This window comes from Notechis scutatus, chromosome 1, assembly GCF_049901735.1.
Source record: "Notechis scutatus isolate UNSWTSFEM ecotype Mainland chromosome 1, rNotScu1.2, whole genome shotgun sequence".
Taxonomy (NCBI): Eukaryota; Metazoa; Chordata; class Lepidosauria; order Squamata; family Elapidae; genus Notechis; species Notechis scutatus.
The window spans coordinates 62789612-62806738 of NC_142009.1; the positions used below are offsets into that span (position 1 = coordinate 62789612).

The following is a 17127-nucleotide window of genomic DNA, read 5'->3' on the forward strand; positions in this document are numbered from 1 at the left end:
AAGAATTAATATTCCCTGGAGAAGCATATTGCTGGAAAAAGCTAGCTAGGACAATGTAGCACTTTCCTCACATTAAAAAAAAAAAAAAAAGCTTTGAAGTCCTGTTTTAAGCAAATGTCACCCTCAAGAGAACAGAGTTTTATTTTAAAGGGATGCACTATTTTATACCGTGTTCCCATCGCATTGCTTTACTGCTGCATTTAGCCATCAGGATGACTTATTTGTGTTCATTAGGCCACCGAACAAGACTATATAGCAAAAGTGACCTGGAGAAAATGCTTCTGTGTAATAGAAACTGTTTTATGTGTTGTGAGGAAGCTGGCAGACTGGGCTAGTAGCTGGGCAATTTAGGCAGAATACCAACTAGCATCATTAAAACAATGCACCAAGTCGATGAGATCATGAGGCAGCTGAGATTCTGCAGTTGTGCCTATTAGACACATGTTGCTTTATGAAGAATCATTAGAGCCAAGAGAAGAGTAAATACATCTTATCGTGGCATAGAGACAAATTGCATTACTAAAAATCTCAGCTTGGAGCTGCATGATATTTTTCTTCCTCTGCTACCAAGAGAATTGGCTTTTTCCATCTCTCTCTCTCTCTTTCTTCCCCTTGACACCCCTACTTCTCTGCAGACCTGTAACTTGCCACCAGTGCTGCATAGCCAAGAACACACGCTTGTTGCTCATTGCTTTTCATTATCATTGATTTAAGTGAGAAAAAGAACCCCATAGTTGTTTGTAAGATTACGAAAGGTAATAGATTCTTACTGAGAACTCTACCTCACCCCTGGGACTTTCCTGCAGGGGGCTTTATGTGAAATCAGTATTTTATCACAAGTTGCATTAGAGCCACCTTTCCTGGAAATACAGTCAGGGAAACAGACAATAAATGGGAAAGCAGAAATTAAGCAGCTGCTTTTTGGCTTGTTGGGGTTCTGGTACTCCTGAAACCAGCCCTATGCCAAAAAGTCACATTTCTGCAGTTGTTGGGAAAACATTTCTCCATCTCTAGCTTGTGAGCCTGTTGAAATTATTATTATTTAGCTCACCATAAAGTATCATAGCCCCACTGCAGGGCCAAAAAATCTCTAGAGTAACATAGCACAAATAGGCACTGTGACACTCCCAGATTTCAAGTTTATATTTTAGATGACAAAACACACAAAGATCCAGGAGATGGGAGAGAAAAGAACAGAAACACACACACACACCAAGTTCAGGGATTTTTTAAAGTTATACCTAGGATTGCCATAATCTAAACATCCAAGCAGCAGCAGCCTAATTCATGTCTTATGCAAATTAGCCTAATTTGCATTTTAATCCATTTTTAAAATCCCAAGGCAGTTCCCAGAATAAAAATCACAAGAGAACACATAACATCAAAAATAAAAGCAAATTAAAATCTCTAATAAATGCAATTAAAAGTTCTGCTTTGCAAATGGAATACCTATCAACTTCCCACTTGGAATTTATTTTAACTGATTTACCCTGGAAATATATAAAGGGCCACTGACAGTTACATTTTTTTTCTTTAAGTGCTATGTTATTCTACCCACCAAAACTGCAGTTGCCTTTCTTGATTATATACAAACCACTTCTATGCCTTTGCCCATTCAAGGTCACTGTGCTCTTTTAGGCTTCGCCTTCCACTAGGAATGCTTCTTCCTGAAACACCAGGGAGCAGCTCTTTAGTAGTACAATCACTGCTGCTATCTCCCTTGTACTGTTCCTTTCCCATACAGTGCATTACACTGTGCTAAATCCTGGGCAAAAATAAAGTAAAATGCCCTTGATCTATAACTCAGATCTCGATGGTTGGGGCTATTTTTCTTACCTGGTTTCCCAAGAGCCATGGATGAGAGATATTCCCATTTTTCTTTCGAGAAAGAAAATAAAAATGAATATTCACACTTACCAACTCTAGTCAGGGAGAAACCCACCTGATTGGTTTCTCTGTTTGATTTTGCCAGACTTCAATTGTCGCTGCCCATTACCTGGACCAAGAAGTCAGCTCATTTATCCATCTTAAGTGCTTGAATTCTCTGGAATGGGATTTCTTCCCATTCATTACAACTTTTCATTATAAATTATCCTGAAGCAGTTGTGATGTCCAAAGGCCTATTTTTTTATGTTCTTCCTGTTTAAAAGACAGTCTTCTCCTCAAGACCTTTAAAAACATTCTTGACTATATCGTTAATGAACTAAGTTTTTATCAATTAACAAGTACTTCCCATGGTTGGCTTATAGCAGTTGATTTCAATGCAAGCCTGCAGTTCACACAAGGAAATAAATTAAATAAATATTCTGGAAAAAATAGCAATGTCCTTTATAAGGCTGAGCAACCATTGACAAATCAGCAAATCAGAACTGCAACTCAGTCACCCAATTTTCTGGAGGGTTTCCAAGAGACAATCCACTGATGTGGTGTCATCATCACAAGGAATGGAATGGTTTTTTTTTACAATCTGTTTATTTCATGGGATTGGGAGCAACGGGACATTTTTAACCCAACTGCCAGCCCCCTGCCAAGGTTTGACAGATGCAGCTGAAATGAATGTAAATTCTTGAGTTTAGCTGTTCCGATTATTATTTAGCTACAGTAGCTTCCTTATTAAATCTTATGTCACAAATCATTGTTTGGTAGCACTTTGTTTTACATGTGGTCAAAAGCCCTGTGTTTGGCTGCCATCATTTCCAAGGATTTCTTGTTTGAAACTTTGGAGAGATGCTATCTCAATGCAGAGTTTAATAAGCTAGATGGAAGCAGTGGCTTTAAGGCCATTAGAGCTATGATTTCTAAGCAATCATGCATAATAATCGTGATGATTTTAAGTTGCTTTAAAACCTGACATCATGATATATAAGGTTACATTAAATTTGATGTCACGTTCCTGGGTCAGGCAGTGCTTTAAAAAGGGGAATGAAAAAACAAATGATGTTACCAAATGTGGAATATTCTGCAAAAACAATCATCTCAAATGGATTAAGGAAGACTGTGCAAGGGAGGTATGAGCTTTGCAATACAAGTGAAAAGAATGTGACTCAGATGTGTACAATACAAATCAAAAGAATTATGGAATTTTTCTTCCATATACCAATTCCTTCCAGCCAGGAATTCTGGGAGGTGTAGTTCCAACATATTTGGTGAACATCAGAAGAAAATTATGCTAGAGAGCTGGTGAAAACCAGAAGAGATTAAATTAAGAGGACTAGATGACCAACAAGGTCCCTTCCAACTCTGATTATCTGTTAAGAGATGTTATCACCGTTAATTTTCAGCAATATCAAATATAGATGTTAATAGTTAAAATTAATCCTTGAACTGTGAGATGGGTGGCAAATAGATTGGAAAGATAGAAGGTAGATGATAGATAGATAGTTAGATGATAGATAGATAGATAGATAGATAGATAGATAGATAGATAGATAGATAGATAGATAGATAGATAGATAGATAGATAGATGATAGATAGATAGACTTTTTTTAAAAAAAGTAAACGTTTATAATTGAGTCAGAGTTGAGTCAGAGTTTCCATGGATTTCCATCTACTTTTGGACTCTCTGGATCTTTCTTGTGTTCTACAGTCCAGGGTTTTTGACCATGAACCATCTACCTCATCTCCCCTCTAAACCACTGTACAACTACAGATCTACCTCCAACTCTCCTAAATATATTACTGAACAACCCAACTGTTGATTTGATATCAGCTTTGGGATGACTTGTGAAACTGGCATTCTTGTCAGGTTGTTCTCATACATTTAGCCATCTACTTCTTTTCTCCCTCTCTCCATGTCTGCAGAATTGAACAATGTGCCACAACTCATGATTGTGAAAAATAGAGAGAGAGTTACTGATGTTTCCATTTGCCATGCTTCCTTTAACATCACTGGGCTATCTACAACAGGTTTTAGGTACATCTTCTATCTAACTAAGTTTTCTGTTGAATGGAAACTGAAATCAGACCTTTTCATCCAGAAATCTGTAGCATTTAAATGCATCCCCCTGGGCTACTGTATCTGGTATCACAGCTGGTGCTCTTTTGTATACCAGACGCTCTTCTAAAATGCCAGCTCGAGTCTTATAAAGAGGTAGCAGCAGGCATAGCTCTCCCACACATTGATCAATTCCTCACCATTTATTATCGCCCTTTATTTGTCTTCTGGTTAATATAGTTATAATAATAACATAAATAAACATATTAAATATTTATATAAAAAGACAAATACCATGTTCGTCCCCATATGTGAAAAACGGCAATTGGCGTCTAGGGATTTCTTCTGTTTTCTTGCCATGGAGAGCTTTGATCCTTTGCACATAATTGGCACTGAACCCTAGCCAGTCCTTTTCGGTGCAGATGTTTCAAGGAAAAGCCAAATGCATTTTAGTCTGGGAAGAAATGGCCCAACAGGAGAAGAAAAACAGGAGAAGAAAATGAAAAGATGACCAAGATGACTGTGAGCTAATAAAGACATTGTTCCACTTCTTGAGATCTTTATTAAAAGTCATCACCAAAATAAAAAAGAACCTTAAAAAAAGGGAAGAAATACTCCTTTAAAAGGAGTATTTCAGAGAAGCAGGTATAGGCATGAGATGCTACTTTCCTTATATCGTTAAGGTAGCCAGTTCTTTTTCCAAACTTGCATGACTGCTTCCAATGACATTCTGTTTTTGCATGTGTATAATGTGCCAGCTGAGCTACAGTACATTGGTTCTTTGGGGGAAATGAGATGTGCTTGTGAGAGAGTTCCTTCCCACCCCAATGCTCCCTTAACAAAAAGAAAATTATCCAAAGGAAGAGAACTTAGGTTGAATCAAGATATTTTAACTTACTGTATCCAGGGGAGATTCCCCAACAATTTATCAACAGCATTCCTTCCATTCCTGCCTGTAGTATAATCAGTAGTATCACTACTAAAAACTCCAGAGGGATGGGTTGCCAGGAAGGCTGAAGACTGCTGGAGAAATTATTCCACAAAGCAAAACACACACACACACACACACACACCCTCAGCCGGGGTGGGATTCAAATTTTTAACAACCGGTTCTGTGGGCATGGCTTAAGTGGTGGGCGTGGCTTGGTGGTCATGTGACTGGGTGGACATGGCTTGGTGGTCATGTTATTGGCTGGGTGTGGCCAACTCAATATCACTCACATCGAGGCACGCATCTCCTCGCATGGCCTCTCATGACTGTGGGGATGCTGCAACAGTCGTAAGTGTGAAAAAGGGTCATAAGTCACTTTTTTTCAGTGCCATTGTAACTTTGAATGGTCACTCCACACAAGCAAAGTACCATCAAAGGAGGGGGGAAAAACTCCAGAGACGTTCCTGAGACAGGAAGTCTAGTCCTGCTAAGAATGTAATAAGGGTTAATGGAGAGGCAGTTTCTGTAAGCAACACCAGAATGTTTCCTTCCTGCCTTCCTTACAGGATTAGGCCAGTAATTTCTTCTAACACTCTGAACTGCTTAGAATGTTAACAACCGGTTCTAGGGAATAGGTGCGAACTGGTAGAATCCCACCCCTGCCCTCAGCTATATCAGAGCTAAAGATGTAAATTTCTCCAAAATTGTCATCTTCAAAGAACATTTTCTTTCATCAAGCTGAATAAGAACTAGTTGGGGAAAGAGATCCAGGCAGATTTCTCTACCTGATATAACTTTTACAATCTTACTTAGGACTTTGACTTCTCTCCTTTTAATATCTGAACATTTTGAGTTCTCTCTAAAATGCAGGCTCTGTGTAATATCTGAACCAGGCTTTGAGATTCAAATATTCTCACCTTTTGATGAGCAGTTCACTAATAATCATTATATCTTGCTATCACAACCCAATAGACCTATATGATCTCATCACTAGGGATTTAATCTCCAGATTTTTAAAAATTAGACTACAGTATTTAATACATATTGTTCAAATTTAGGCATACCACCTCCTCTTGCTATTCAGATAAATGTGGTTGTATATTCAGAAAAATAATTTCCTCATTCTAAACAACAGAACAGCAGAACAGAACTGAGTTGTATGTCCCCAGTTTATTTGCCCTGTTTTCCCATTTATATTCTTCCACTTTAATTGAAAAAAGAGGAGCAAGATTAACCAATAAACCATAATTTATTCAAAATGCTTCCTGAGCCTCCAGTTGACGAAATGACATTTTTTTGCCTGAAATGTTATAGTTAGGATGAGTAGATAAGATCAGAACACTGAATGATGCCTGATTTCCTGGCATTTCTTTGCTAAATTGATTATTAATCATGACGTGAGCCAGAAATGCTACAGATACTCGGATGGATAATGAAGGAAGTGTAAGTGTCCTCCAGATGTCTTCACAAGTTAATGAGTGCAGTGTCTGGCATTTATCCAGCTTGAAAGAAGGACGACACAGAGAGAGTTGTCCATTAAAATTCAATTTCTCTGTTCAAAAGATTTGGTCCAAAATAGTTTTCAGGATTATTTCTTAAAGCTTGAGACCTGGAGGGGATCCTTTTATTGAACTGACCTAGTGCCTCCCATTCAAACTGATGGAAATGGCCTTAGAAAAGTTGCTAACATAAAGTTGCTCTTGTTTAAACTCATCAGAGCTAGTCCGGCAGTCACACTATAGTAGCCAAGTTATGACTTTATTTATTTGTTTGTTCATTTGGATTTATTTGGCCAATGACTCTGGATGGCTTATATCTAAAAAGTAAAGAAAGGGAAAGAAAGGGGAAAAAACATGCATGTCCAGGACAAACAAGCCAATACATTAAAAAAACAAAACCCTAACAGTGCCTCAACAACCACCCTATGCCCAGGCCTGGGAACAAAGCCAAGTTTTCACTGATTTGTGGAACAGCTACAGGATTCTCATCAGCACTGCACACTTCTAAACCCTCTCCAGTTTATCAACAGCTCTGGTTGCCTTGCCAGTTTAGCCAGATCTCTGTCTGATGTCCACTTTCAAATAGGTATCGGATATTAAAGAAGACTGGATGCTGAGAAGGAAGAAAATAATTGCCTTTTACCCAAGTTGCTGAGGACCAACTTCTTCTAGTAGTGGGAGAACAGATTTCATGCAGATAATGTATTACTGAACATAAAGGATGAGCAAACTTTTGTTGGCTGTGAATTGGGCATAACAGCTTGGAAAGATGCAAGAACCCCAATGCGCAAGGCCCTGGGCATTGATGTAGGGGCCCTGGTGTATGTGGATGGAGTTGTGTCAGGAGAAACATGAGGGAGAGGGGATAGGCAGAAGGGGAAAGTAAAAGATTTATGTTTTGAGTGTTCTTCTACCCAAACCACAGGAGACTGAAATCTAGTAGTTCAGATAGAAAGGGCTCCAAAGTTGCAGAAAAGGAACTTGTTTCAAATGCAGCCTGAAAATGCCCATTTCTATGGTTCACGAGACAACTTGCTGTGCTTATATGTGTATAAATACATGCACGTGCATTTAATTAAAGCAATATTGGGACAAAGTATAGATCCCTCAGAGGTGGTATTCAGCAGGTTCTGACCAGTTCTGGAGAACTGGTAGCAGAAATTTTGAGTAGTTCAAAGAACTGGCAAATAACCCCTCTGACTGGAGATTTTACAGTATCCTTCCCCTGCTACGCCCACCAAGCCACGCCCATAGAACTGGTAGTGAAACATTTTTGAATCCCACCACTGGATCCCTTCACTCTGTTGCTAGCCTGGGACCAATATGGGATATGTATAACTCAGATCTCAGCAGAAGAGTTATTATATTCACTGTACACCACAACTCAAATATTTGGGTGTTGGCCCACCTTTCCTACAATATCCATTTGGAGCTGATTAATACATTTCTTGATTGACAGAATTAAATATGGCAGTTCCATTTTATTTTATTTGGGTTCCATTAGAATGTGTAGCCATGAAAATGCGATGGTCAGTCACATTTTTGTGGTAATACAGAACCTGCCTGCTGTGTAATATTGCTATCTGCCTCTTCAGAACAGTAATCTGGTGAATAATGTCAAGGAAATCTTTTACTTCTTAGCTGTTAGGGACAGTAGTTGGTTCTAGAGTGGAATGATTTAAATTAGGGATGCAAATCACCAAACCTAAAACTTCTGGTTTAAAGCATATTAATCAGATTTCCTGTTTAAGGAAAAAACACCCTATCCATAATGCAAAGCAAGTGAAATCATAATTGGCCATCTCTCCAGTGTCACAGAGCAACTTATTTCTCCTTCCTTCAAGTTACATTCCTCAGGTGGCCAAAATTGACTATGTTCTTTGGTTTAACACTAATAGTTCATTCTACAGATATAAGTGAAGTTAAATTATACATATCAACACCCATTCACATATCAACCAACAGACATAGAAAAAAAAAGGAAAACAATCTAAGAATAGTGTGGGTTTAAGCAGATTTTTTTCTTTTGTTTAGACTTCTTTCTTTAATCATTAATTCTGGATATTACTGAGACAAGGTGAAACCTGACCCCAGTGGTGGCATTTTTTCCTAAAAAGACCAATGAAATGTCTGGATTTTATGTGTTTTTTTAGCATGTCTTGAATGACTAGTAATTTATAATAGGTCAAAAAGTACATTAAATTTAGAGAGTTAAGGGAGACAAGACAAATAGATTTCTAGGGGAAACATTGTCTTGTAATAAAAATAAGATTTTTTTATGCTGTTCAGGGTGGCATGTCTTCCACTAGTTTACTTTCATGAGTAATTCTGTGAGATCAACTCAACTACAATGTCTAATAATCTCATGGCTAAATGGAGTTTGAAGTTTCAAACTGGATTTGTCCAACCACAGGCCAGCTATCATGCTGCTATATAGCACTTACCATTAGCACAAAGCAATTGGGCATCCATGTTCTAAAAGGTTCAGTTGCAAATTCCATTCTAGCTATCTTCCCGTTACCCTAGTTCCTCCTGGTTTCAGGTAGCTTACCTCCAGGAAAGTATGTATATAAAATTATGAGCTCAGTAACTTGGTAGTATCTGCTTCCTTCAGCAGCCAGGCTGTGAATCTCTCAAGCAGCATATTCACAGCCTTGCAATTGGAAATTGTCTTCTATGCAAAGTTTTGTATAGCTTTGTCCCATCCTAGCACATTTCCCATGGTGATCGTTTGGAAATCAATTAAATAAACATTCATTTCAGAAAACAATATGTGCAGACAAGAGCTTGCTCATTGAAGCTTGCTCTTTGATAAGGTCTGCCAGACCAGATGCCTATTAAACACATATTTTATTAGCTTTAATGCTCCTTAGATGCCTATTATAGAGGTGTATGCTGCAGGATGATTCTGGGAAAGAATTTCTACAGGGAGTGTTAACTGAACCTGAATTCATAGTCATTGAGTTGGAAATGGTAATTTAGACCATTGAATCTAACCCTCTGTTCAGTGAAGAGATTTCTACTTATCCTACATGTGTTTAGTAAGTGTCATGGCTGCAGTTGAGTTTAGTTTGCAGTTTGGTTTACAAACAGTTCAATGTCCATTTTCAGTACTGCCTTTCTTAAATCAATGTCACAATTGGTCCCTCAACCTCCCCATGGTGGCAAATGTCTGAAGAATAATTATAACCAAGGTTGTCTGGATGTAGACATTGTAGTCCAAGACACTAGAACCCCTACCAGATCAGGGTTCTTGATAGTAATAAAGGAGTGCAACATGTTCATTTCTTTTAGATCTTCCTTTTCAGCTTAAAAAAATGAAGAGGAAAGAATGGAGGCATACATTAAACTGGGATATTACTTACTGAATGAATAAAGAGCACCCAAGTTGGGATAAGATTAACTGGGAATTAACTAGAATTCTTCAGGGAAACAATGCACAAGACTTTTAAATGTATACCTCTACTCCAAGATTTCAATAATGAAAGATATATAGATTGCTAATAGCCCATACTCACATCTTATGCATTCAGTGAAAGAACCAATGTGCAAGATCTAATATAGATGCAAATGTCAATTGATCCCTGTGACAAAAAGATTGCTGCAAAGAAGCAGTATGACTCCAGTGTTTCATGCCATTCCTTTATAGGATCCTTAAATCTCCTGGTTCACGTGAAGAATAAGCAACCCACTCAAGCCTTGTCACTCAGAGGAGACAAAGGAAATATGTGGCAGCAAGTACACGTACCCATCAATCCTGCAGGACCTTTCCAGGTAAGCAGATCCTATAATACCTGCTATTATGTCTTTGATTTAGTATAGCAAACCTTAAGGCAAAGATTGAATGGTGAGTGTGAAATGTGCAGCAACACAAGTTCAAGAAAATCAGAATACCTCTTTCTGGCCTCCTACAATAAAATAGCTTAGGAGGCATGGCTCTCCCCCTCCCCGCCCAAACCCCATTACTTCATAATAGGACTTTATACATCAGCGCTAATATGTGGCTTGAACAGTTACTTGAGCTTTGTCGTTGTTGAATGGGTTCTTACGTGGGCAACTGGATGTAGCTGCTGTCAAAAACACCAGCCCTTTCCTATGGTAGTATGGATTATGTGGCTAAGAGTCCCCAGTGCAAATCGTGATCCAGTCAGGAAGTTCACATTATAATCTCCCACCTGCTCCATAGGAGAGTACTGTTTCTATTTTCATGTGAGAAAGAGACATGGAAAGGCTAAGTGGTGCAGTACCTGCTGTGCATGCAGAAGTCACAAGTGCAATCCTTAACCAGAGTATTTCTTTGTAGAATAGCAATAGCACTTAAGACTTATATACCGCTTCACACTTCTCTAAGTGGTTTACAGAGTCAGCCTATTGCCCTCCCAACAATCTGGGCCCTCGTTTTACCAACCTCGGAAGGATGGGAGGCTGAGTCAACCTTGAGCCTGGTGAAATTCAAACTGCTAAATTGCAGGCAGCCAGCAGTCATCTGAAGTACCCTGCAAAGAATGTTCTTGACTTGAGTCTCAGCTGGAGGGAATGCATGCAAGGAAGATGTGGTGCTTATTGTTAAGATGACCACCACTCATCTTCAAATATCCATGCTCCAATAAACAGCAACTAGTTACATGACTTGTAGCACAGTGATGCCATGTTTTATAACCATGTTACTAGACATTCTCAGTAATGAGAAATGTAGGGGAAATTCAGAACTATTACTTCTGATTCACTGTAATGTCACATATCAGCTGTGGAACCATCCATGGTAGCAAGTCTCTTCCAATGTACGTATTGTAATATGTTAAATAGAAATTTTCAGATCCATACTATGTTTCTGTAAATGCTCTAAACAGTCTTGAAAAGGGTGATGTGATGTCCTGTGTGCCATTTTGGTCTAGTGGTCCAGCTAGAAACCAGGAGACTCTGAGATCTAGTCCCACTTTGGGCATGAAAGCTGGCTGGGTGACTTTGGAACCAGCGCTCACTTTCAGCCTACAACATCATACTTGGGTGACAAGCCAGTTAATCAATTCCTGTCAAATCAATGGATCAGAGGTCTCCAAACTTGGCAACTTTAAGACTTGTGGACTTCAACTCCCAGAATTCTCCAGCCAGCGCTAGCTGGAGAATTCTGGGAGGTGAAGTCCACAAGTCTTAAAGTTGCCAAGTTTAGGGACCCCTGCAATGGATCAACTCTCTCTTGATCTGAGAGGGGGGAACTGGGTAGGAGGTAAAGCTGTATAGCTAGATAAATCTTACCTCCTATAGGTAAGTGTGTGTTAAACGTTATGGAAATCTTACATAGCTTCATGAAAGATTCTGTGATGGTGTGTTGAATCTATGCAAAATTTAACACTATGCTTTAATTTTTCTGAGCTGTTTGTGAGCAGTGAGACAATTGCATAGTGTGGTTCTACAAAGATGATTTAAAAGTGCTATTCCATCTGTAGGTTGGATTTCAAATGTCTGTTTTATTTTGGAAACATATGAAGCATATATAAATTGCACAAAAGTTTATGTTTACTATTAAGAATTGGACATGTTTATGATTGTTATTTTATTATATAGATGAAAATTCGGTTATGGTCTTTTAAAAGAAGAGTTATGGTTGCAAATTGGCATAGAGATAGAATTTTTGTTCATATAAAGTTGCACAAAAACATATTTACTTAGCATTATTGGGTAAATGAACTCTGTTTATGTTCAAATTTTGTGTGAACTGTTTGATTTAATATTGATACCTTGAAATCCAGACTCTAAACTCCCAGAGTATAAAGCAAATTATTTTGTTATATCAACAGTGCTGCTTTTCAAAAAAACTAAAATCTTAGCATACCAGTTCTCAGGGATCTTTTTCAAACCTGTAAATATTGGGCAAGTATAAAACTGATATGCATCTGCAAAATAAATAGAACTATATTGAGGAATGAACAGGGCCATACATATCTGTTTATTATTCTAAGCTCTCTCTCTGTGTGTGTGTGTGTGTGTGTGTGTGTTAAAATCAGAGGTGTTTATTCCCTAGGAATATTGTTGCAAATTTTATTCCTGGCATCTTATTTTCTTTGGTGAATGATTTGTTACGCTGCTTGTACTGGGTGAGGCCATGAGCATTGCTTTTCTTTTTTTACTTAGCACTAAAGTGTGCAGTATACTTTGGGGTGCCATAAAACAATGATCTAGTTACTTGTAAGCCTGTTGCTTATTGCTTGTAGCTCAATTGTTGCTGTGTGCTTAATGACAACTGGGATGGGCAACTAATTTGTTATCATTCAGTTGGTATGAGCTTGTTCCAGCTTGTTGACTCACAGCCTGGGGATGGTCTTTCCTTTTGCAGAAGTGTCCCTTCTGCAGAGGGGCATAAAAAGCAATGGTACAGTGTGTGTGTGTGTGTGTGTGTGTGTGTGTGTGTGAGAGAGAGAGAGAGAGAGAGAGAGAGATTCATTTTCATTAGAGGGTGTGTCATGAGACTTATATAATCAACATTTTCCTCCCTTCTATCCAGTTCATTTCTTCTTCATCAGGCTATGAAAACTGAAGAAGAACTGGAACATTTCCAAGTACTTAGTGACTAAAATGTAACACCAGGCTCTACATAACCAATATATACAGCCATTTTGCTGGGGAGAATTATGGCTAAGGCCATATACATGCTTACCTGGCCTTAAGTACCATTTAATTCAGTAAGACTTCCCTCTAAATAGCTACATATAAGATTGCACTGTGAAAATAGCTGCTAATAACTAAAAGAGATGTAGGGATTTTTTTTCTACATGAGTATTCCTTTGCAGGATTAATATAGAGAGATACCACACTGCCTCAGAGAAATTCCAGACAATGAACTGGAAAATTCAAAAAGAGTAAAACAGAGAGGAAATAGTATTAAATCATATCATATGCAATATGTGGTCAGTATGTTGCCAGCCAGGTTCCGTGTAGCCAACTTAATAGCAATCAGTGTGTTAGCTAGGGGGAAAATATTGCATTTTCCCAAGAACAACATATTGATCTCAGAGAATGGAATATTCTTACAACAGAAATGCTGCCTTATAGAAAAATAGAACAGGTCAGAAAATTGGAAACAAATGTGCATTAATAGTATTCATACACAGACAAAGTCCCTTTTTTATGGAAAACAGAGCAGCTGAGCATGAAAAATTTGCCCTTTGCTTCCTACAGATAAATATACACACGTGATATCATTGCCACTAGGAATGCTGGAGGAATCTCTTTTCAACTTGAATTGATCTGCCTCTTCTAGAGAAATGTGCAGATCAGAACTTATCAGTCAGATGGATTTTTTTTCCACTTCCCTTAATATTACACTGGAGTTTTGTGGCTCAGAGGGGAAAAATCAAAAAGTATTTAAACTGTGCATTCGAGGATAAAGTGAATACATCTCGCTTGTTTTCTAAGGTGTTCAAAAGATACGTACCGAAATAGATGTAAGTGCCAAGGTTGTGTAGATTTTTTACAAAACCAGACTTGCAGAATGAGCATAGAAGGGAATTACCAATTAACATTTTCAATTGCCCATCCCTGCCACACTTGCCTCAGGTAAAATAAAAGAGAGCATAGTTGGTTAGGGGAAAATGAAATTTTGCAGCCTGCATACACAGATCTCCATCTGGTCTTTATTCTGAAAATCTCCCATCACAGTATTCAGCAAATAGGAAAGTGGCTACACTGAATATCCACTGAGTATGGGAACAGTGTGAGGAGGCTTCGTGCAGGGCTTTATATCATCGGAAGACAGGTAATGGCACGCTTGTAGTCTTCTCCTGCATAATGGGACATGAATGCAGAGGTTGGCTCTGCTCCTGAGGGAATGGGAGGTGAATGGGCCTCTGCCCTCACTGCCTGTAAAGTGTTGTAACCATGGGAACAGCATGGATGGCATGGGCTAATGAAGCTGTAACTGTCAAGCTCGGAGAATGAAGGAGCCCCCTATGATTCCAAAGTCAGGAGTACAGGGGGAGAAGGATAGCTCTGGCCTTCCTAGCAGCCCAAGTTACGGAGATTTTAGCACCCAAGCTAATAATGCAGTTCATTTTGTCCCTTGATCCACTTTTGAGGACGGCCTCCCTCATATCAAGGCAGGGACAAAAGCCAAATGAGCAGCAACCCATTCTAATAAGAGAAGTCACCACTTCCCAATGATTTCATCCTATTCCCCAAACCTTAGCACCCCTTTACATTGGCTTCGAAAGACACACAGAGCTGGATTTCATTGCAAAATAGAGGTTCTGTGTCAAGCTATAGGTGTGTTGTCTACTGTACATTACAGAAATGAAGCCAGAATGTGTGAACGAGGCAATCTAACCCTGCAGAGTGGAAGGTTAGGTATTACCATGCCTTTGCATGTGACATAGCTGCTGTGACTAGCCCAAACAAGCCACCTACTCTGACACCCAGTTTACCTTCCCACAGCCTCAGACATTACAGAATCCACTTCCATGTGGGGGAGATGCTGTCTGTCATGGACATTCCTGCAGATAGAAAGAAGGGGTTGGTCTTTTCGAAAAAAGACAGAAGTTGTCGGACCAACTCTGGAAAGGAGTAGTATTTATGATCACTCCACACAGTCTTTGTTTAAATCCAGATAATTGAAGCACAGAAAACGTCTGCTTCAACAGCCTTCTAGGAAGAAGCCAACATTTGTATGGCATTTAATTCCTGGTTCTTTGTGTTGCACTAATTATCTTGTATTTCTCTGCGCAAGGTAGTAAATTCTATGTGATTTCATTTTTTAATCCATTCTTCAGGCTGGAAATGCACACGTGTGCACGCACACACACACACACACACACACACACACACACACACACAGAGAGAGAGTTTGTGCAGTAAGACTCAATTGCCATCTCACCGGGAGAATCTGCTGCTTGTAACAGACTAGCACCATCTTCCAATTTGTTTGGAAATGCTCTTGTTTAGTTGCCAGCTGTATCGGAACAGCTCTACAATTTATCTTTATCCATGTTGACTGTCTTTTAATATGTAAAGTTAAAAGGGAGGTTGCATTTTATTGTAACTTTTAAAATAAAGTTTCATTTATTTGTCTATCTCCTAAGGAGGGGAAGAACGCCTCAATCATATGCCTCCGTGTTACACAGCCAAGAGATTGCAATATTGAAATCCTTTTGCTTTTTGTTTTTTACTTATTAATTGGCAAAAAAACAACAACCTGTAAAATAGTTTATGGGTGGATATCAGGGGAAATCATCCTGGAATTAGACAGTGGCACAGGGTACTACCAAGCTTCTGGTCCAGTGCAGAGGCAGGGCCAGGATGTGAAGTTTGAAATGGCTTCCAGGAGGTTGTTTAAAGCCCCCAGCCTTCTACCTTATCGGCTCAGCAACACCTTGCAGACAGTTCACTGATAAACTAAAACATTTTAAAAAAATAAACAAGGCCTTATAGACAGCCCCAAAGGATGCTGTTGTCTAAAAAAAATGTAGAGTTGTGAAGGGTAACAAAGATCAACTGAACTTTCTTTTCTCATTAAATTTCACCAACATTCATTAATTGTCCCAAAGTCAGTTTTCTGTTTTTCATAGTTTAACAATAACAATGAACAGAGTATTGCAAAGCAATTCTAATATAAAAGAGATCATTTGGGGCAAAAATTCATATCTCTCCCTCCTTCCCTCCCTCCCTCTCTCCCTCTCCCTCCCTCTCTCATTTGTTTATTTGTTTTAAGCTGGTCTAAATTTCTATCTCATGTGGGAGTATGAGAGACAGTTGTCCCCATCATGCCCTATTTGGGGACATTAGGAGATTGAAACGACCAGGAAACTTCAGAGCAAGTAGACAATGTGTTGAGTGGGATCTAGTGGCTTTTGGGACTGATGACTTTAGTATCACAGGAAGGCAACCTAACATTCTTTTTGCTGAGTTGAAATTTTTTAGAAGTTTAAAAACCTTTCTAAGTCTGATCTTTTTCTTCCCTCAGATCATCTTTGAAGGTGTCCGTGGAACAGGTTCTGAGGGAGATATTGCTATTGATGATGTTACTCTGAAAAAAGGTGATTGTCCAAGAAAGCCAATTGTCCCAAATAAAGGTAATTATCCTTGGTGAATCCTATGCATCACTGCATCCCAAATTCAAGGAAAAAAATTGGGAGAGCTATGAATATTAATCAATGTGTGTTTACATAATAATAATAATAATAATAATAATAATAATAATAATAATAATAATAATAATAATAATAATAATAATAATAATAATAATATACTTATCCATAATAAGAATATACTTATTCATAATCAGCATACACTTGTTCATATTTCAAGAGAGAGAGAGAGAAAATAATTATTATTACTGGCTGCAGGGTATCAAGCTCATTTAATTTATTGTAATGTCCCAGGTTAATGTCAATGCCTGACATGGTTCTTAACCACCTTACTACAGAAAATAATGAAATGTTTATTATTCCTCAGCCTCTTTGATAAATTTGTTACCAAACAAGTTGGAATTTTAAAATCTACAGAGCCAGGAAAATGGTGATTGTAGCGATAGCCATAGCATATAAAACAAGATAATGTTATTCAGTAATAATAAGCATAAAAAACTGTGATGATGGATGGATGATGGATCTATTGATTTTTATTATGTAGTCTGAAACAGAGATGTCTTCCGAAATTATAAATATATATATTTTTCCTTGGGTATATTTGTCTCAAATTGTCCTATCTATCCTACGCCAAAGAATCAAGAGACTATTCTTCTCACTGTTTGAAAATTATCCTTAGTCAATAT

At 38.4% G+C, this 17127-nt stretch overlaps 1 protein-coding gene across 2 annotated transcripts in view; it reads left to right on the plus strand.

Annotated features, from left to right (window-relative positions):
• The window catches only part of MDGA1 (MAM domain containing glycosylphosphatidylinositol anchor 1), a 345745-nt gene that overhangs the window by 313912 nt on the left and 14706 nt on the right, over positions 1-17127 (plus strand). For both annotated transcript variants that reach the window (XM_087965585.1, XM_087965576.1), the window contains exons 15-16: positions 10015-10139; positions 16318-16426. In XM_087965585.1, the coding sequence (XP_087821711.1) occupies positions 10015-10139; positions 16318-16426 (234 nt within the window). The remainder of the gene's footprint in view (positions 1-10014; positions 10140-16317; positions 16427-17127) is intronic.